At 39.5% G+C, this 18,121-nt stretch overlaps 1 protein-coding gene across 7 annotated transcripts in view; it reads left to right on the top strand.

Annotated features, from left to right (window-relative positions):
* Positions 1–18,121, top strand: part of LOC123970898 (cAMP-specific 3',5'-cyclic phosphodiesterase 4D-like) — a 124,715-nt gene that overhangs the window by 101,295 nt on the left and 5,299 nt on the right. For 6 of the 7 annotated variants that reach the window (XM_046049275.1, XM_046049277.1, XM_046049276.1 and 3 more), the window contains 11 exons: positions 1,443–1,516; positions 1,599–1,648; positions 1,967–2,079; positions 5,221–5,314; positions 14,183–14,355; positions 14,445–14,543; positions 14,803–14,967; positions 15,176–15,275; positions 15,728–15,882; positions 16,914–17,036; positions 17,512–17,694. In XM_046049275.1, the coding sequence (XP_045905231.1) occupies positions 1,443–1,516; positions 1,599–1,648; positions 1,967–2,079; positions 5,221–5,314; positions 14,183–14,355; positions 14,445–14,543; positions 14,803–14,967; positions 15,176–15,275; positions 15,728–15,882; positions 16,914–17,036; positions 17,512–17,694 (1,329 nt within the window). Of the gene's footprint in view, positions 1–1,442; positions 1,517–1,598; positions 1,649–1,966; positions 2,080–3,353; positions 3,571–5,220; positions 5,315–14,182; positions 14,356–14,444; positions 14,544–14,802; positions 14,968–15,175; positions 15,276–15,727; positions 15,883–16,913; positions 17,037–17,511; positions 17,695–18,121 lie in introns of those variants that run through there. The other variant, XM_046049281.1, reaches the window with a different exon arrangement.

An 18,121-nucleotide genomic window follows, 5' to 3' on the forward strand; every position in this document is an offset into this window, starting at 1 on the left:
TTTGGTGACAGGTGGAAACTGACAGCCTGTACAACAGGAGTTGAAAATGTGGTATTGCGCTGGGGCCAGTTTTTCCAACACAGTTTTACAAATGTGGTAGAAACACTGCACCATAATACCAGTTTTTTAAATATTTTTGTTCATGTTTATGCTCATACTCATTTGTAAATTAAAATGATTTATAAAATGTGGGGTATAGGTGTGCAAGCTTTGCACCACATGGAAGATATTGATTATTCATGTGGTAATATTAGGCCATTTTCACTAGGATTTACAGTATGTGGACTTTATTAATATTGTAATATCCTGGGCCTTAAACAGCTATAGGCACTGCTCTGACAAACTGACAAAACCCTCAACAATTTCCTTTAAGGCACTAGTTTGATTTTATATATAAAATGTAATCTCCAAAGCTTTAATGTTGAGGCACATTTGTTTCAGGTAATGTTAAGTGCTGTTCTCCACTGTGCTGCATTTGGCCTGTAGCAGTGGGTTTAAGTGTATTGGCTTTCAGCATCGAGCACTTGTTGTTTCCAGGGACAGATTACATTCCAATGTACAGTGTTTCCATTTAAATTAATGCTGACAGTCCAGACAATCCACATGGCTCCTCACTGGCCCTACTCACTGGTTTGAGAAATAAAGTGATGGTTCATTTTTCACAGGAAACACCCACACACATTCTCTTTGTACTGAACAGCTTGTTTGAGTGTTTGTGTGTGCGTGTGTGAGTGTTCTTCAACGTTGGCCCATTAACACAATCTGTGCACATGTTAGATTTCCAAACTAATATCTAAAATTTACTTTTGGCCCACCTGCCGTTGGATTTTAAACTAATTTACCTGACTTATTATGAAAAATACTGCACAAATTGATGCTACTTATGTCTTCAATGCCATATTACAAGAAAGCATCAAAGTGTAGTTTCAAAGCTTGAGATCAGGCAAAGACCAAAAATTGTGGTAAGACATTTAGATATCATTGCATCAAAAGTACAGAACAGCTTTGACCCACACTGAGGTATGTGCAAAAGACACATTTGAGGTGCATTTGTGTGTAACTGTTGTAAAACAATCTAGTCAACTGAGGGATTTTGAAACTCAGGAGCTTTAACATGCCTGCTCCCTCTCAAATAGCAATAGAAGTCACTTTGACTAACAGCCATTAATGCATTAAAGCCATTCAGCAACTACATGACAAGCCTACAAAATGTAAAGTTTGTGGTTTATACCTTACATTAACATTTAGGATTCAAATTTTCTTGTTGAAGTCCAAACATTAGGTGACTTGTTATATAGACTGTATGTCATAATGTTACTGCTTATGATGGTAAACATTTGTTTATTTGGGAAGTGCAAAAGACTTTTTTGGCTAAAAATGCTGTCTCAGGTGTCTCCATCCAGAACTCTTTAATGCTCACTTTTCTCTTGTTCTCTTTATAGGTTCTTGCCAGTCTGCGAACAGTAAGAAGTAACTTTGCTGCTCTGACACATCTGCAAGATCGTGTGGGAAACAAGTAAGAACAAGAAAACAGACTGGGTGATTAACTGCTTGTTTTCTTCTCATTCTGCTAACACCTCATCTGTTCCTTGTTCTAGACGGCCGGCAACAAGCAACCAGCCATCCATGTGTAAGCCATGTCTCACAGGTATGTTATAGTCTTTTTATGAAAATACTGTAATAATGCACTGTGTAAGTTAAAGTGTTATTTAAAACAACCATTACTAAACATGACAGACGTGTGAAAGAGTTAATGCATCAAATCAACAGCATAAACATACAAACATGTTGTGAATCAGTTTTGAACTAGGACAGCTTCAACACGACGAGCTGATCAACATTACAGCTATACACAAGAGCAATACCACACCTCTGAGTCGCTTGACAAAATTTCACATGTGGGTGTTTTCAGAGAAGTCCAACAACTGACCTGTAACATGTGTTTGTGTGGCCTCTGACCTTTCAGAGGAGCCCTACCAAAAGCTGGCGGTGGAAACACTGGAAGAGCTGGACTGGTGTCTGGACCAGCTGGAGACACTGCAGACCAGACACTCTGTCAGCGAGATGGCATCCAACAAGGTGAGGTGACATTTGATTCAACTTCATACAGACCCTCGATGATACAAATCTATTTCTACATGTGTTGTAAGTGTATCACAGTTAGGTGGTTGAAACCCATTGACATCGTTAGGCCTAACTAAAGCTACCCTAACATGTTCCTAAGCCCCCCCAAATAATAATGAGAAAATTAATAATTAGATTTAATGAAACCTTGAACAGATGCACCAAGGCACTAAGAAGTTGAGTCCTTTAGTGGCCCCTATTAATGTGCAATACGTTAATATTTACGTGCGAAAGTTGACATTTCTCCTCCCTTCTTCTCATCAGACACCCGCATGCATATATAGTTATTGTTTTTTTTATATAGCTAGGTAAATGTCAAGGCAGCTGAAAATAGCAGTGTGAAAATCTGACATGTTAAAATATGAGCTTAGGAATGTTGCTTTAGTCTTGACAAAAATAATTTATTTTAGCTTTCGAATATAAATCACAAGCAGGTCACATCTTCAGAATCTGATTCTGTAGCTACAAACCATGTGTGCCGGGCAGCTCTGAAGTCCTATTACCTTTTTCCTGTTTATATTTGATAGAAAACATTATTAAAGCATTCATAGTGTGTATATTTGTGTTGTCTACACTGAAGTCTGTTTCTGATTTTATTTTATTTTTATTATTGTGATTTTGTATTTTTGTATGAGTAAGCACATCGTGAGCAATGTACAATCCAGAGTTAAATTCCTCGTATGTGTACACATACCTGGCAATAAAAGCTGATTCTGGTTCTGATTCTGATTAGTCTGAGTCGCACATGAGGGGTAAAAAATCAGATGTTATGACACATGCAGCTGCAGTGTGAACATGACCAAAAACATTCGGCTTCATGAATGGCGTCTCCCTCCACTGAAAGAGTTAATCAGCATCTCCTCACCTCCCTCCTTCGTGCTCCACCGTCTGGTGGCTACACTCAGACCTCTTCAATCTCCCAGTCAGCCAATGAGATCCCTGTGCTCCACCCAGCCCCTGAAGCCAGATGAATCTGATTGGACAGAGGAGAGGGAACTGCGTGCAGGGAAGGGGAGGGGGGTTCCTCACAGCCTCTCTCTCTTCCTCTCTACCTTTTTATTTCTCATTGACAGTGTGTGACAGTGGTTGGATGAGCGACTGCAGTCACACCCTTTTTCCCCCCGATGGTAGACCACATCCCCAGCCTCCTCCACCTCTCCCCACCCCACCCTTCCCCTCCGGACCCCCACCCCCACCCCCACCCCCACCTCCAGGACAGCACATGGGACTGTGGGAACTTTTATTTTTAAATGGACTTCTTTTCACATTCAGACCTGCCCCTGCTGAGCGTGGAGTGGAACTGAGTGAGCAGATTACAGCCCGTCACTAAGCAAGCAAACTTGTCTGCTTGTCGTTCTGGAATTTAGCTACCTCTAACATGAACATGCGTGGGTTGACATGCCTGTGTCGGCTCTCTGCATTGGTCTGTGCTGGAGACTCAGACAGGTGAGCGACGGGGAGCGCTGCTGGCTTGCCTTGTTTACATTAGGATGTATCGATCAGCAGTGCAGGCTTTGCAGGGGGCTGAGTGAGCCTGCCTGTTGGATTTGACTCAGGACTGGATCTACAGACGGGCTGAATGTTGTGATTGTGTGTGCCTCAATGCATGTATGTGGTTGCGAGTGTGTATGAGAAACAGAAAGAAAGGGAACAAAGGCCAAAGATATGTATGTGAGTGGGAGCAGCTGTCAGAATTTTGTAAAGTGAAACAGATTCCTAAGACCTGTAGTGTGGTTTACAGTAGCAGGAAAATGTTGCATGTAATTTGTAAAGATATATGTGTGATTTGTTTGTGCTTGTGAGAGATGGTGTGCAGAAAACCTGAGAAAAGCATGATAGAGGGAGCAGTTGTGTTGAAAAGCTACAGGAGAAGTAAACCAGATGATAAACAGACACATGTTGATTAAAGCTACAGGATTATGTTTCATGTTAGGATGGATGTTTTGTGTGTGCCCATATGTGTGTCACATAGTAGCTGTGTAACCACTGCAGCATCACTCTCTCACCCAGATTCCCTCCCTCCTCCCTAACCCACCACATGCCAGAGCTGTTACATAATCAGTGTGGAAGCTACCGCTGTGATAAAACACTTTGTTTTTAAAAACTTTTTGGCATGAATATATCACTAGAGGTTTTCACCAGCAGGGCAGATTTCTCCCTGGTGTCTGCATACAGACAACAGTGATATATTACAGCTTTTCTTCTTGTATTTTGAAAGCATAATAACATATTAAAAGAATTATGTATTTCAAGAGGGGTAAACATGGACTGGAGGCTATATAGACAGAAATAAATGTGCTAAAATTGCACCTGCTCTGTGAGCATCAGTCTACATTTGCTGCAAAACCGGAGTTCCCCTGTTGTTTAACTTTTAAACCAGAGAAGAGAATGAAGTATCTTGTGTTTTTATAAAGTTATGCCAACTTTAATTTAATCAACCAACCCAGTAACATGAATGTTAATATACTCCTTAATAGTTTTAACTAAGTGAAGTCACGAGCATCCTGACCGACTTGATCTACATTTCTAGGCAGAGCATTTTTAACAATGTACAGCGAAACACATTTTTACTATGGTTTCAACCTACACTATGTCCGTACTTCCATCCATTTCATTGTGCTTTCATTTTATTTTTTTAAGCTATCTGATCATCTATCTCTGCACCATTGTTCCATATTCTTAAAAAATGCATATTTCGATTATTAAAAGTGATTTTCAACAACAAAACAACAAAAACAAAAGTAATCAATGCAACACAGAAAATCGATGGTTAAAGCAAAGTGATGATTAAATGCGAATCACAATTTACATACATTGTCTGTAGAAGTAAGTTTTAGTAGCTGATTTCCACCAGCTGAAGGCAGATGGGAGGAAGGGGGATAGGAAGAATACAGGAATTTTGGCAAATGTGGTCTTAGTTTGAACGCAATGCTTCCACCATGGTGTCATGTGTTTAAAAAGGTGTAACAACCAAGTTTACGGCTATATTGATGTTTAAACATGCTACTCATGCACCCTTACTATGTACACATTTAACATCTGTGTCTAACGGGACCAACCATATGTTTTATTTATGGTTTTGTTGTGTCTACACAGTTTAAGAGGATGCTGAACCGAGAGCTGACACAGCTATCAGAAACAAGCCGCTCAGGGAATCAGGTGTCAGAGTTCATCGCCAACACCTTCCTAGGTGAGTTTTATTGCCTGATGTAATAAAATATGGACACCCATTTTGTTGAAGAGAGAGCTGGTGCACACTGAATGCTTCAGTCTTAAAATAAACACTAATTTAAACCAGGGTTTCATGGAAACATGCATCAGTTGCCAGTTTATTACGTCCACTCAGCTAAAACTGAGGCAGGCTAGTACACCAGCCCTGCAAAGAATTTTACATTCATAAAAGTTATAATGTTCAGTTTTTGTTGCGTTGTTTTAGAGACATGTTGATTTAACTTTCTGGTCATTTTGGAGGCTGTAGATTTTTTTATTTATATAATAAATATAAATAATTATAATAATATAAATAATTATTTCATATTTTAATATTGATATAAATGGGGTGGATGCCAAAACATCATCTTCTGTAAATAACATTTTGTACTATCCCAGACATGCCAGTGAGGTGTCTGTGGTGTTGCCCAGCTCTTCTAACATCAAGAAATGCATTTGCATAATTGCATCCTCTAGCTTTATTGACTGTTCTGCTGTCACCTGTATTATATGAGCATTACACCAAACTGCTGTTCAGCATATGTGAATATTAGCATAAGAAAAGGAGGTCTTTAAGAATGAGGAATAGTTTTCTTCTGTTTTATTGGAGCAAATAAGAGAGCAGTTTTTTTGCAGAGAAGTATTTGAAAAGGGCAGGAAAGAGGAGAAAACAAGATTTTTTTTTTTTAAATAAAGACAAAATGAGGAGAGAAGAATTTTCAAAAAGGATGAGATGGGAGAGGAAAGTGAAACGAAGTAAAGAAATAAGAAATGTGGATATTGAAGAGGGGGTAAAAGATGTAAAATGCAAGATTTCTTTTAAAAATTAAGGAGGAAAGAGTTCATTTTTGAAGGAAATTAAGTGAAACAGGAGGATTTATAAAGAAACGGGGAGAGGAGAATATCAGTCTTTTAAAGAGCAAGGAACGAGAGAAGGAGGGAGGAATATTTAAGGGAAGGAAGATTTTATTTTAACTGAAAATATGAAGACAGCATGTTTCTAAAGGAGAGGAAAGAGGAGAGGACTGCTTGTGAATAGGGACCGATGGAGAAGGTGAGGACTTTTCCTTCTGTGAAAGAGAAGGAGGCGCGGCGACAGACAGCATTCCCGGACACATTGTGTGGCGTTGTCGTAGCAACAGGGTGCAATATTATTAGACGGCGTGTTGCATCAATAGGAGGGGGCTCAGTCTTCAGCAGCCCTACCGGCAGGATGGAGGTCTGGCCAAACGAGGATGGAGCTGTCAATCGGACGCCGTTTTGATGTGAGTGCCTCGGCATCAAGCCCGGCCGCATTTGGAAATGAACACCATGGTTTTGGGTGTGAGGAAGAGGAGGCACTGTGAGAGAGGTGAGAGAGGCCAGACAGTGCCTCATGTGATGCTGCCACTCAGGTCGCTCTGCACCCTTATGGTGCCGTGCGCTTATATCTGGGTTCAGATCTGGATATTGTTCAAGCAATCACTCCTGCGGTGCTAATAAAAAGATGTGGATGAAAAAAATACTAAGGATGATATGTGGACGTGAAGTAAAGCAGGCTGTCAGAGCGTGTGATGTCAAACCGGGATGTGTACAAATACGTATGAGTCATTTCCAACACTATTGTGTCTGCTGTGACAGCACCTTTGTGTCAACAAATCATATGGAGATTATGTTGATATTGTTGGTGGAAACCTTGTTTTGATGCTCTCCATGTTTTTGCTTAAAGGATTACAAGCTCCACTGTGGGTTAAAAAAAATCTCCAACCTGTAGACATGATGAAGCTCTTACAAAAACACACATTTGGAAAAACATGAGCGGTGCTTCGTCATCAAGACAATGCTGAGCTTCCGAGAATCTGACAGGTTTTACCTATCATCCTTAGCTTTCTGCTACTGGTAGTCTGTACCTACTGCCATAGAGTCTGTTCATATACATTAATGTACACCTTGTTGTGCTCTGACAATATGGCTAGATACTGCAGTTGTACTTAATCATGCCTGTATACATTAGTTTGTCAGTGACCTTCCAGCCATGGTCTACATACAGTATAAACTGTATACATAAATAACATTTGGCTTAAATGTAAATATACTTATTGTTCTGTTTTTATGTTGCAATTAGATTTTATATACTTCCGATGCTCCCTCAAAAACTGAAATTTTCTCCAATTTATTTTTTGTAAATTAGTTTTTTATATTGATTGTGATCTACAGGAGCAATGCAATGTCTAATGGTTCACAAGGTCAATTACACAGATTCTGTCTGTGTTATAAGAAGCACAAATGCTTGTGTTAGCATATTGAAAATGATTTAAAATGAATTTATCTACATGTGTATTTTTTTAATATTAAGGTAAATGCATGTCTCATAGACAAGATCTATATGTGACACCATCTTTACCTGTGAATAGATCTCCTTATAGCCAGAGTGTCTTACCTGAGCTGAAAAGGGATGTACAAATACACTGGTTTCAGATCCGCTGACCGCTTTATGACTTTATTCATACTGGCCTCCTTAATGTGTCAGTGCTTTGGAGAAGCCGGGTTTCATGTTATTACACAATTCATGTGATCAATGTACAGTGATGCACATGTGTTTACAGGCTGCATGTTTAAATACATGAAATTTGCTAGTACTAGTTAAAAGCACGGTAAAGTATTAGTTATAGTATAATATTGTTGAGGTATAGTCGTAGTTCTAGTAGTTCAGAAGTGGTAACAGCAGTAACACCACTTAAAATTGTACTAGTAGCTACTGTAGCAGCAGCAGCAGTAATAGTAGTAGAATTTGTATTAGCTGGAGCATTCACTTGTTATGAAATTTGCAGTGTTATCGTAAGCGGGACTTGGAACAGAGGTAGTAATTTTGCTTGCATAAAGCTACATGTAAATGTTGACAGTATAAAAGTAGAAGTTGTAGCAGCAGTAGTGATAATATAAGTAGTGGTAGTAGTAGTTGATAGTAGAAGAGTTGTAGTACCAGTAGTAGCATCTGTGATAGCTGCAGGCTATAGTTAGTAGAGGTATGTCTGTGAAGGTTCTCAGTCATCCAGGTCATAGTTATCCAATGAAGGTTGAGGTCAAGGGCAGCTGGATTAGTAGAAGTACTAATAGTAACATTAGTAATTGTACTAATAGTAGGATTATACACATTAAAAAAGAATATTACAGCAATCAGGTATCATGCATTTTGCTGCTGTCATGATATAGTTTAATCTACATCTAAAGATTGCACATTTCCAACATAACCCTCCCATTGCAGAAGACACATACTCATGGGTCAGGACTAGGGATGGGGATCGAGATCCGGTTACAAAAGGACCCGGTTACAAAATTTCTCAAAACCCGACAATAAATAAGGTTCGAGCTTATCAATACTGCTATCGAGACTTGCGGGTCCTATGATGTAACGTTATGTCTCGAGCGTCAAATGTGATTTAATTTGAAACGCAGTGGATAAGAAAATCGTCAGGCTGCAGTCTCTGCCTGCTCTCTGTCGGCTCCTACACACGCGCACGCGCACACACACACAAACACACACACACACACAGCGGCAGCAGCAGAGCGAGAGGCTGCGCCGTCGCGGTGGAATAACGTTAGGGTGAGGGTTAAGTTAGCTCCAAATTACTGTAACATTAGTGGATGACAGCTACACTCGTTACTGTAAGTACATGCAATAAAACCTTCGCAAGTAAAAAGACTATACTGGTTCGGTAAAGGACAGTACTTTATCAATACACCTGTCTGTAAGGTAACGTTAAACATGTAGAAATGGTTAATTAAATCATCTCTGTCCTCAGTATCTCATCCTGTGTGTTTTTATACAAGCACAGCTAACGCTAGCTTGGCATTAGCCAAATGTTAAAAACAAGCTAAATAGAAAGCTGTCTGTCTGGAGCATAGACTGGTCTGTAGTCTTAAAAACTCAGCTGCTGGCTGAGACAAACCAGGCGCTCCTCCTCCTACCTGGTAACTTACCTGCAGCCAGCGAGAGAGGAGGAGGGACTGATACAGACTGATGTTATTCTCTCTAAACGTCACTCACTACTTGTGATGTCAGATAAAGTTATTGAGTTACTTTGCTGTTGTCTAGAAACAACATTTAACTGTATTTAAAATATTAAATTAAAAACAACCAGGCAGTTAATATGTACACTTCAATATATGTTTATTTATCACAAGTGATATGTCATCTCAATATATGTTATGTTATGGCACATTGAATATTTTCCTCATACCCTGCAGGCCTACCTCATGCCCGTTAGGTCTGGTCTTACCAAATAACCATCACTAAATAATAGTAAGGTATTGATAGTGGTATCGATAAAGAATCGGATCATTAAGCAGTCTCAATAAGGGTATCAATATCAATAAAAATTAACAATCCCCATCCCTAGTCAGGACAGGTCCTTTTTAAAGACAGTTATGGTTAGCATTAAGGAAAAGAAATTGAAGTCCTTTCTGACAAAATATGAGACTCAAACTTTAAAATATTTGTCCATTGAAGCTGCAGAACTTTGATGTGAGGCATCATTTCAGTCAGTGTCTTTCTCCCCCCCCCCCCTTTTAGTACCCTCCCAGCCACTGGCTCTAGTCTAATTCTCTTAGTCTAAGTTTGACTAATAACTAAAAGACACATCATATGGTTTATGTCAACTCGGGTAGGGTTACAGGATGGAATACACTATTGCTAAGCCTAGATAAAAATAATTGAGATCATATTTCCGCAGCACATGTGCATGAAAACCTGCACACATCTTCTACACGAGTTCCATGTTGTTCAATTTAAGAGATAGTCATACATTTAAACACCAGTAGCTCTATAAGAACTCTAAAGTAGCTGAATTTGTTGTAGAGTAATAGGACCTGTATGGATACCAGCTTAATCTTTTATTTATTTTTATTTATTTATTTATTTGACAGGGACAATGCAAACAAACGTAGTGTCAAAACAAAGCTTGTCACTGAAGTGCTGCATATAAAGTTTGTAGCTAATGCTAATTTTCAACTCCTGTCCCTGGTTGCGCTTTTATACACAATAGAATTTACATACTTCACTATTTCAATTTAAAAAAATAATATAAACATGATATATAAACATGCATATCATATACAACTCTTACCTACTTACAATAATTAAAAATGAAGTAAACATTTTAAAGTCAGGTACAGTCTTGATGTCAGATGGTAATGAGTTACAGAGTTTAGAGCTCTTCACAGAGAAGGTTGTCTGTCCAAAGCTGGTCCTGCAGTATGGTATTTTACAGTCATGATATGTGGAGCTCCTAGTGACTCGAATGCTGTTTTGTCTCTCAACAAATGAACTTAGTGGCTCAGGTGCTAAATGATTTAATGCACTTGTGAATCAATTTAAGGAAGCAAAGACTGCTAAAGCTATCAAAATTCATTAAATTATATTTCTTAAGGATGGTACAGTGATGATGGCGTATTGGTTTTTTATCCATAATTTTTATTGCTCGGTTGTATAGAGAGCCTATGCATTTGGTTGCAGTGGGAGCGGCTTGTGCCCATGCTGTCATGCAGTATGATATATGAGAAAAAATCATAGTATGCATGTACAGCAGGGCTGCCTGGTTTGGTATGTAGCTTCTGATTAGTTTGAAACAGTTGAGATTACTTTGTATTGTTTTTGAGATTTTCTTTATATGCTTGTCAAATTTAAGTTGAGGATCTAAAACTAATCCTAGATACTTAAATTCTGTAACTGGATGAATTTCTTTATTTTGTAAATTAATATTAAATCTTTCTTTTAAATCAAGTTTTTTAATGGAAAAGCACATGGAGACTGTTTTTGAGAGATTTAGAACTAACTGATTTTGAATGAGCCACTGTTGGATGTCATACTGGTGGACATACTGGATGATTATTCCAGCTGCAGCCTGCTCAGGTGACTTGGTGGGTGCATAAAGAATTGCATCATCCGCATAGAGCTGACAACTGACACCTGAGCAGTGCAGAGGTAAGTCATTTATAAAGAGACTAAACAGCAAAGGGCCAAGTGTAGAGCCTTGCGGAATGCCCATTTTTATGTTTGAGAGTGCAGATATGTCTTGATCAACTTTAACACACTTTGCTCTAGACTGGAGATAAGATATAAACCACAACACTGCCTCATCTGAGAAATTAAAATTTAACATTTTAGATAAAAGCAAACTGTGGTTGACCGTATCGAATGCCTTTTTAAGGTTGATAAATACAGGTCCCACCACATTGCCCTTGTCCAGGGACTTTTTGACATTTTGAATTAAACAGCAGTTTGCTATTTCAGTTGAATAACCTGGTCTAAACCCAAACTGGTGTGGATGGAGGAGCTGTCTGGCTTCTAAGTGGTCAATCAGTTGCGCTGCTACAACCTTTTCAATTATTTTAGATAAAACTGGTAAAATCGATATAGGGCCATAGTTGTTCACTGAGTCTTGGCTACCACTTTTGAACACAGGGATGATTATTCCTTTTTTCCATGCACTGGGAAATGTACTGGTTCTTATGGAAAGATTAACAAGATGGGTCAATGGTTTGACAAGAACATCATTATACTTGTAAGAAAACAGCTATTCATCCTAAAAATTGAAAGTTTATTGATTATTTCTGCAAATTTTGTATCTGGCACCTCTTTAATATAAAAGGAATCTGTTGAGGTGACTCTCAATGAATGATTGAGAGAATCGACTGGCTGGAAAGCTTTTGATAATTCTTCAACTGATTGTACAAAATATGAATTCAATTCATCAGTCATAGTGGCACTATATTATTGCCATTGATGTTAAGTTCTATAATCTTTTTGTGTTTATTTGATTTGTTAGTCAGATTGTTTAAATGCTTCCAAAGTGAATTATTGTTGCCTTTAGCACTGTCAATTAGTTGAGTGTAATATGTGGCTTTTGCTTTCCGCAGCTCAAATAAACCTTAAACTTCTGTAAATCAGGAGATCAGTATTAAGTTCAGATCTTAGAGATGTTTTCAAAGCTAAATCTCGCTTTTTCATGAGTTTTCGTATTTCATTATTTATCCAGGGCACCGTGGATTCTTTTTGTTTAGATTTTATTTGCTTTGTAAATTTTTCTATCAGACTTGTAATAGCTGTGGTCATGGAATTACAACACTCCTCTATATCATCTAGTGTCATAATTTGTTCCCAGTTTATGTTTTTAAGTTCCCTTTCAAATTGCACAATTTTACTTTTAGGAATAATGAATTGTGTTTTTCATGATCAGGTTTACCAAAGTACTACAGGCGCTTCTTTGTCAGTTTCCTAACAGTCAAAGTCATGTTGTGGTCCAAGAGTCCAGTAATCAAATTGTAAGTCCTTGTTATTCGTTCTGGTCTGTTAGTAAATGCCAAGTCAATGAGGGTCTTAGTCTGCCTTGTTATCCTTGTGGGTCCTTCAATCATTTGTCGATAGTTAAATTTTGTCATAAGTGCCTTGAGTTTGTGTTTACAGTTTTTGTCAGACCAGCTGATATTGTAGTCTCCATACCATATTGTCTCTCTATAAGAGTCCAGTTGTTTAACTATAACATTTAATTCATCATAAAACGTAATATTATGAGAAGGTGGATTATAGAGGACAACAATATTAAAATTCATAGTAGGCGATAGGGTTACATTTAGGGCTAGACATTCCAGGGAGGTGTTCAGTTCAATTAAGTGACATTTAAATTTGTCTTGGATGTATATTAATACTCCTCCCCCCTTGCCTTTATTTCTGTCCTTTCTCAAGCACTGATACCCAGCAATGTCAATCATATTAATTGGAATGTTACTGTGAAGCCACGATTCTGTTAAATGTAATGTAAATAAAGGTAATCCAAGTTTGAGTCCAGGAGAAGTGCAGAGACCTGATCACGTTTAGGGATAAAGCTGCGTATGTTTAACTGTCCGCCTAAAATTCCCGTTGGCTTGCACTTTACATCCCAAAGCACACGGGCATGATTGACAGTTTGAAAGAGTAGGTAATGCTTTTGTTTCTGTGCAGCGCGGCTATATGAGCCATCCGAGCGTGTGTGTAGCGTGTTGACTGTTTCCCCAGGTTACGCTCTGCTGTAGCTATAGCCGCTGCTCTGTCTCCCGACCGAAAGCGAAAGCCCTCGCCGCCCCCCACAACCGTAGTAGCCCCCGGTCCAGTCCTCGGATGGGGATCTGTCAGGCGGGGTAACACCGGTGTGATCGCGGTCTGATGTCCTCACATGGGGCTCTGATGCGCTCCGCTTCCCTGCATGACGCTGCTCCGGCAGCTCCTGGCACTGAGCCAACATTTCCTCCAGCTCCACTGTGTGATGCGCTGGTGTAGTCAGGGGCGGTATCACCTGCGCGGCTTCACCTGTGTCAGGCATTACCTCCACAGAGCTAACCTGGTGTTCAAGCGTGGGGCCTGGGTTCACATGTATGTCTCCAGCCAAAAGTATTAGCACCATTATTACTTTGGATGCACGCGCTCTGTCTTGACGTGATGTTGACCTAATAACGCTGTTTCTGTCGTTCTTGCACAGACTTTTAGATGGCCAAATAGAATGGAGAATGGCGTGTCCATGTCCAAAATAATAAAGTTTAGTGTGTTCACCATCGTTCAGACCAACCAGGTTGCCCTTATTATGCAGAGAAAAGTTGTAGGTCCAAGCACTCAATAACATTAAAAAACACTGTAAAATACAAAGGGCATGAGTGGAGCCCAACAACCCACTCCTGCACTCAGCAGCCATCTTGTTTCATCTGACACCATCCCACTGACGTAACAAACTTGGAGTAATCAAGTAGAATATCAAGTAAAGGCTGAATGTTTGAAACTACTTGAAGACAGACGTGTATATTTAACAGTATGTATCTATGTTTTGTGCACATGTTGCAGAGAAACAACATGACGTGGAGGTCCTGTCTACACCTCTTAAGGAGAAGGAGAAGAAGAAGAGGCCGATGTCACAGATCATTGGTGTGAAAAAGATCACACAGAGCCCTGGCTTAGCGCCCGCCTGCATTCCTCGCTTCGGAGTCATCACACCACAAGAGAGCCTGCTGGCCAAGGTGGGTCCACACACACTCGCACACAAACAGAAGCCCACGCACACACAAATGCACTGTGTCTTAATAGATATCCTGTTTTGCTTCTCTAGGAGATTGAGGACATTAATCGTTGGGGTCTGGATATATTCAAGATAGCAGAATTTTCCGGAAACCGCCCTCTGACGGTGATCATGTACTCCATCTTCCAGGTAGGAGGATCCCTCAGCTCGAAGACTGAGAATACATTTATTACATTTTAATGCTGCTAGGTGTATTGTTTCAACATCCACAAATCATTAAGACATCATTTGAAAAAATCCACCAAGCTGGATTAAGGAAGAATCTGCTGGTTGCAGGCAAATTAATGGCAGCTCCCCTAATCGTTTGAATCAACACCACAGAAGAGATGAACTGTAATTTGTGGTTGCTGTGACTCTGATTCTCTCCTCTCCCTCCTCAACCTGCAAGGAGCGAGACCTTCTGAAAACCTTTAAAATCCCAATGGACACCTTTGTCACCTTCATGCTGACCTTGGAGGACCACTACCATGCAGACGTAGCTTATCACAACAACATTCATGCAGCTGATGTGGTGCAGTCCACACACGTCCTCCTGTCCACCCCTGCTTTAGAGGTGAGCTGAGGAAGTTTTTGGAGTGATAATTTTGCAAATTTTAAGTTTCATAGACTTTGGGATGCAGATAGTAATCATGCATGCAACAGCTGTGGATCTCTTGCTCTACAGCAGACACCTGATCTCACAGTGTTCAAAACACTTCTTAGTGTTTCTTTTTGTTCAAAATATGTCATAGTTACAATATAATCAATGTATTTTTTCCCAGTCGGTGTTCACAGACCTGGAGGTCATGGCTGCCCTGTTTGCTAGTGCCATCCATGATGTCGACCACCCAGGAGTCACCAACCAGTTCCTAATAAACACCAGTAGGTTCCTCTCTGACTCTATACACAACTACAGGCGTCAGAACAAAAACCTCAACATTTTATACACCTGAGGAATTTTTATTTTGAAATAAATACATTAACAAACACAGATTACCTCAGTATATTTTAATTATATAAAAGCTGAAACATTTTAAAGATGTTAAAGTTAGAAATACATTAAAACACTGCAGACTACAGAAACAGAAAACATTCAGGAACTGAACTCAGGAACACATATTTAAGAACGGTTTAATTAGCTGCGTGCCTCAGTAATAAGGTGATAATAACACATTGAAACAATGCATGTGAGTCTCTTTTTTACTTAAGCTGCACTTGAGCTGGAGCTTAATTAGACATGGATACCATTACCACTCATTCAGAAATCCAAATTAACCAGAATTATCTTTGAGGCTGTTATATGGTTTTAACAATTTCAACCTACATCTCTGCAGGTTCAGAGCTAGCACTAATGTATAACGATGCCTCTGTGCTGGAGAATCACCACCTTGCCGTGGGCTTCAAACTGCTCCAAGAAGAAAACTGTGACATCTTCCAAAACCTCAGCAAGAAACAGAGAGACTCCCTCCGCAAGATGGTGATCGACATGGTAAGACTGCTGCCCTTCTTATATGACATATTGATATGTCAGTATGTTTTGTTCATGGTTCCGTACCGTTTGTGTACTGTTAAATCCTGCTTTATGTATCTGGACACAGCCTACTTTGAAAAGGGTGCAAAGTGGCAAAATATCATCATGCAGTTGATAGATGAGAAAACAAACAGTTTGAGATTCCTTTTTTCATCTTCAGCTGGATGGAACAAACAAAGGGGGGGAATCAAAGAGTGTTAAGAAAAAGGCAAAATACACAACAACAACAAAAAAAACCCAACAGAATAGGACAAAATTGGATTAGTGAGTACATACAAGGGCTTATCACATTATGAGTTTGGTAAGAACATGCCGAACAATCTTGATTTCTAAAAACAAAGTACTTATAAGTATTTTGTTTTGTTTTGTCTTGTAGCTTGCATTTGGTGTGTTTTAAATTATGTATGATTTAAAAACAAAAGATACTGAATAATCTCACACTAATAAAAGACTGCAAAGGGAGCACCGTGTCAGCTGAGGTTGTGGACAGTAGTTGTTGTTGTGGTTCAACTGTTGCGTCTGTGAAGATTCTCGGTCTTACACGTCATAGTTATACAAGGAAGGTTAAACTCAGAGGCAACTCTTCAACCAAGTCCAGTTGCCCTTGATTTTATCTTCCTTGGGTTTCACATGTGAGTTTTGGTCCAGAACCAAAATATTTCTAATTGAAATGGAAAACCTGAGGGCAGTGACCCTGTGCCAAACAACACCCAGAACCAGCACAGGTATAGCTCAGGACTGCTGCAGTAATGCTGAGAGACGATAGAATTCTCCACTCTTTGCAATAACTCCACACTACGCACTCCAATAACCAACCTACAGATCCAGTAGGCCATAGTAGTCTTGAAGAAGTATAGGAAACAAGAACACCACAGTACATGGATGGCTTTTACAGGTTTCATGGTAAGCATGAACATCTGTCCTTTCATTGAAACAGAGTGACTAAAGATGTGTTGAGTCTCTGTTGGTGCGGTTGTCCTCTTCATTAGGTGCTTGCCACAGATATGTCCAAACACATGAACTTCTTGGCGGACATGAAGACAATGGTGGAGACCAAGAAAGTGACCAGCCTGGGAGTTCTGCTGCTAGACAACTACTCTGACCGCATTCAGGTGAGAAGACACCATGCTAACACTGAATGTCAGAATACACATACTACATAAAGTACAAATAAGTACATGATGCTTTTGAAATACCATGCAGACAAAAAACATAAATATAGCTATTTATACTGTACAGTAATTATAAATGACACTGGCAGCAGCATGTTTCTACACAAACCTGTTCCTTCATACACAACAAACTGAACAGCTGTTTGTATGTTCAAACATGGAGTTAGTGTGAAAGTGCTGCTACCTGCTGGACAAACTGTGTTCATGGCACCTGTAAACAGCTGATCTAATCAGTACAGGGTTTATAAATATCCATCTATAAAATGAAAGGAATGCTAGTTAATTAATTCCTCAAGTTATTACCATTGCTTTTTCTGAGTAACTGTGAGGTTTTGAAAACAGGGCACATCTAAGAAAGAAAAACAGCCTGAAACGTGTCTCTAAAAGAAACCCATCACCTGCGTGTCTCCTTCAGGTTCTGCAGAACATGGTCCACTGTGCCGACCTAAGTAACCCAACCAAACCGCTGGAGCTTTACCGGCAGTGGACGGACCGCATCATGGTGGAGTTTTTCACCCAGGGAGACCGAGAGCGAGACAAGGGCATGGAGATCAGCCCCATGTGTGACAAACACAACGCCTCCATAGAGAAGAACCAGGTAACGCCCACTGACACACAGGGATGGAGGGGGAAATAGAGGTCCTCCAGGTTAACATCAAAGAGCATGTAAGCAAGGTTTTGGTAATTATCTTATTAAAAGTAAACCTCACTGTGTCCTTCTTTATTGTTAAGCGTCAACTAATTGTTTTATCTACGTTCGCGAATGTCTGTCCAATCACGTACACATCGAACAGCTACAAATAAGCACACATAATCATGATCATAAATGTATTGATTTGAAGTAATTGAAATGTTGTAACAAAACAATAATTTAAAATGTGCCAAAATTCTTTTATCTAACTAACTTGCTATTTTTGTCCAATACCATGTTGCTACTTAATGTATCAAGCATTTAATTACTTAACGTACATAGCTCACGTTTTGCAAATTAGGCAGATCATTACTTTGTAATAAATAAGGGAATA

This window comes from Micropterus dolomieu, linkage group LG05, assembly GCF_021292245.1.
Source record: "Micropterus dolomieu isolate WLL.071019.BEF.003 ecotype Adirondacks linkage group LG05, ASM2129224v1, whole genome shotgun sequence".
NCBI lineage: Eukaryota > Metazoa > Chordata > Actinopteri > Centrarchiformes > Centrarchidae > Micropterus > Micropterus dolomieu.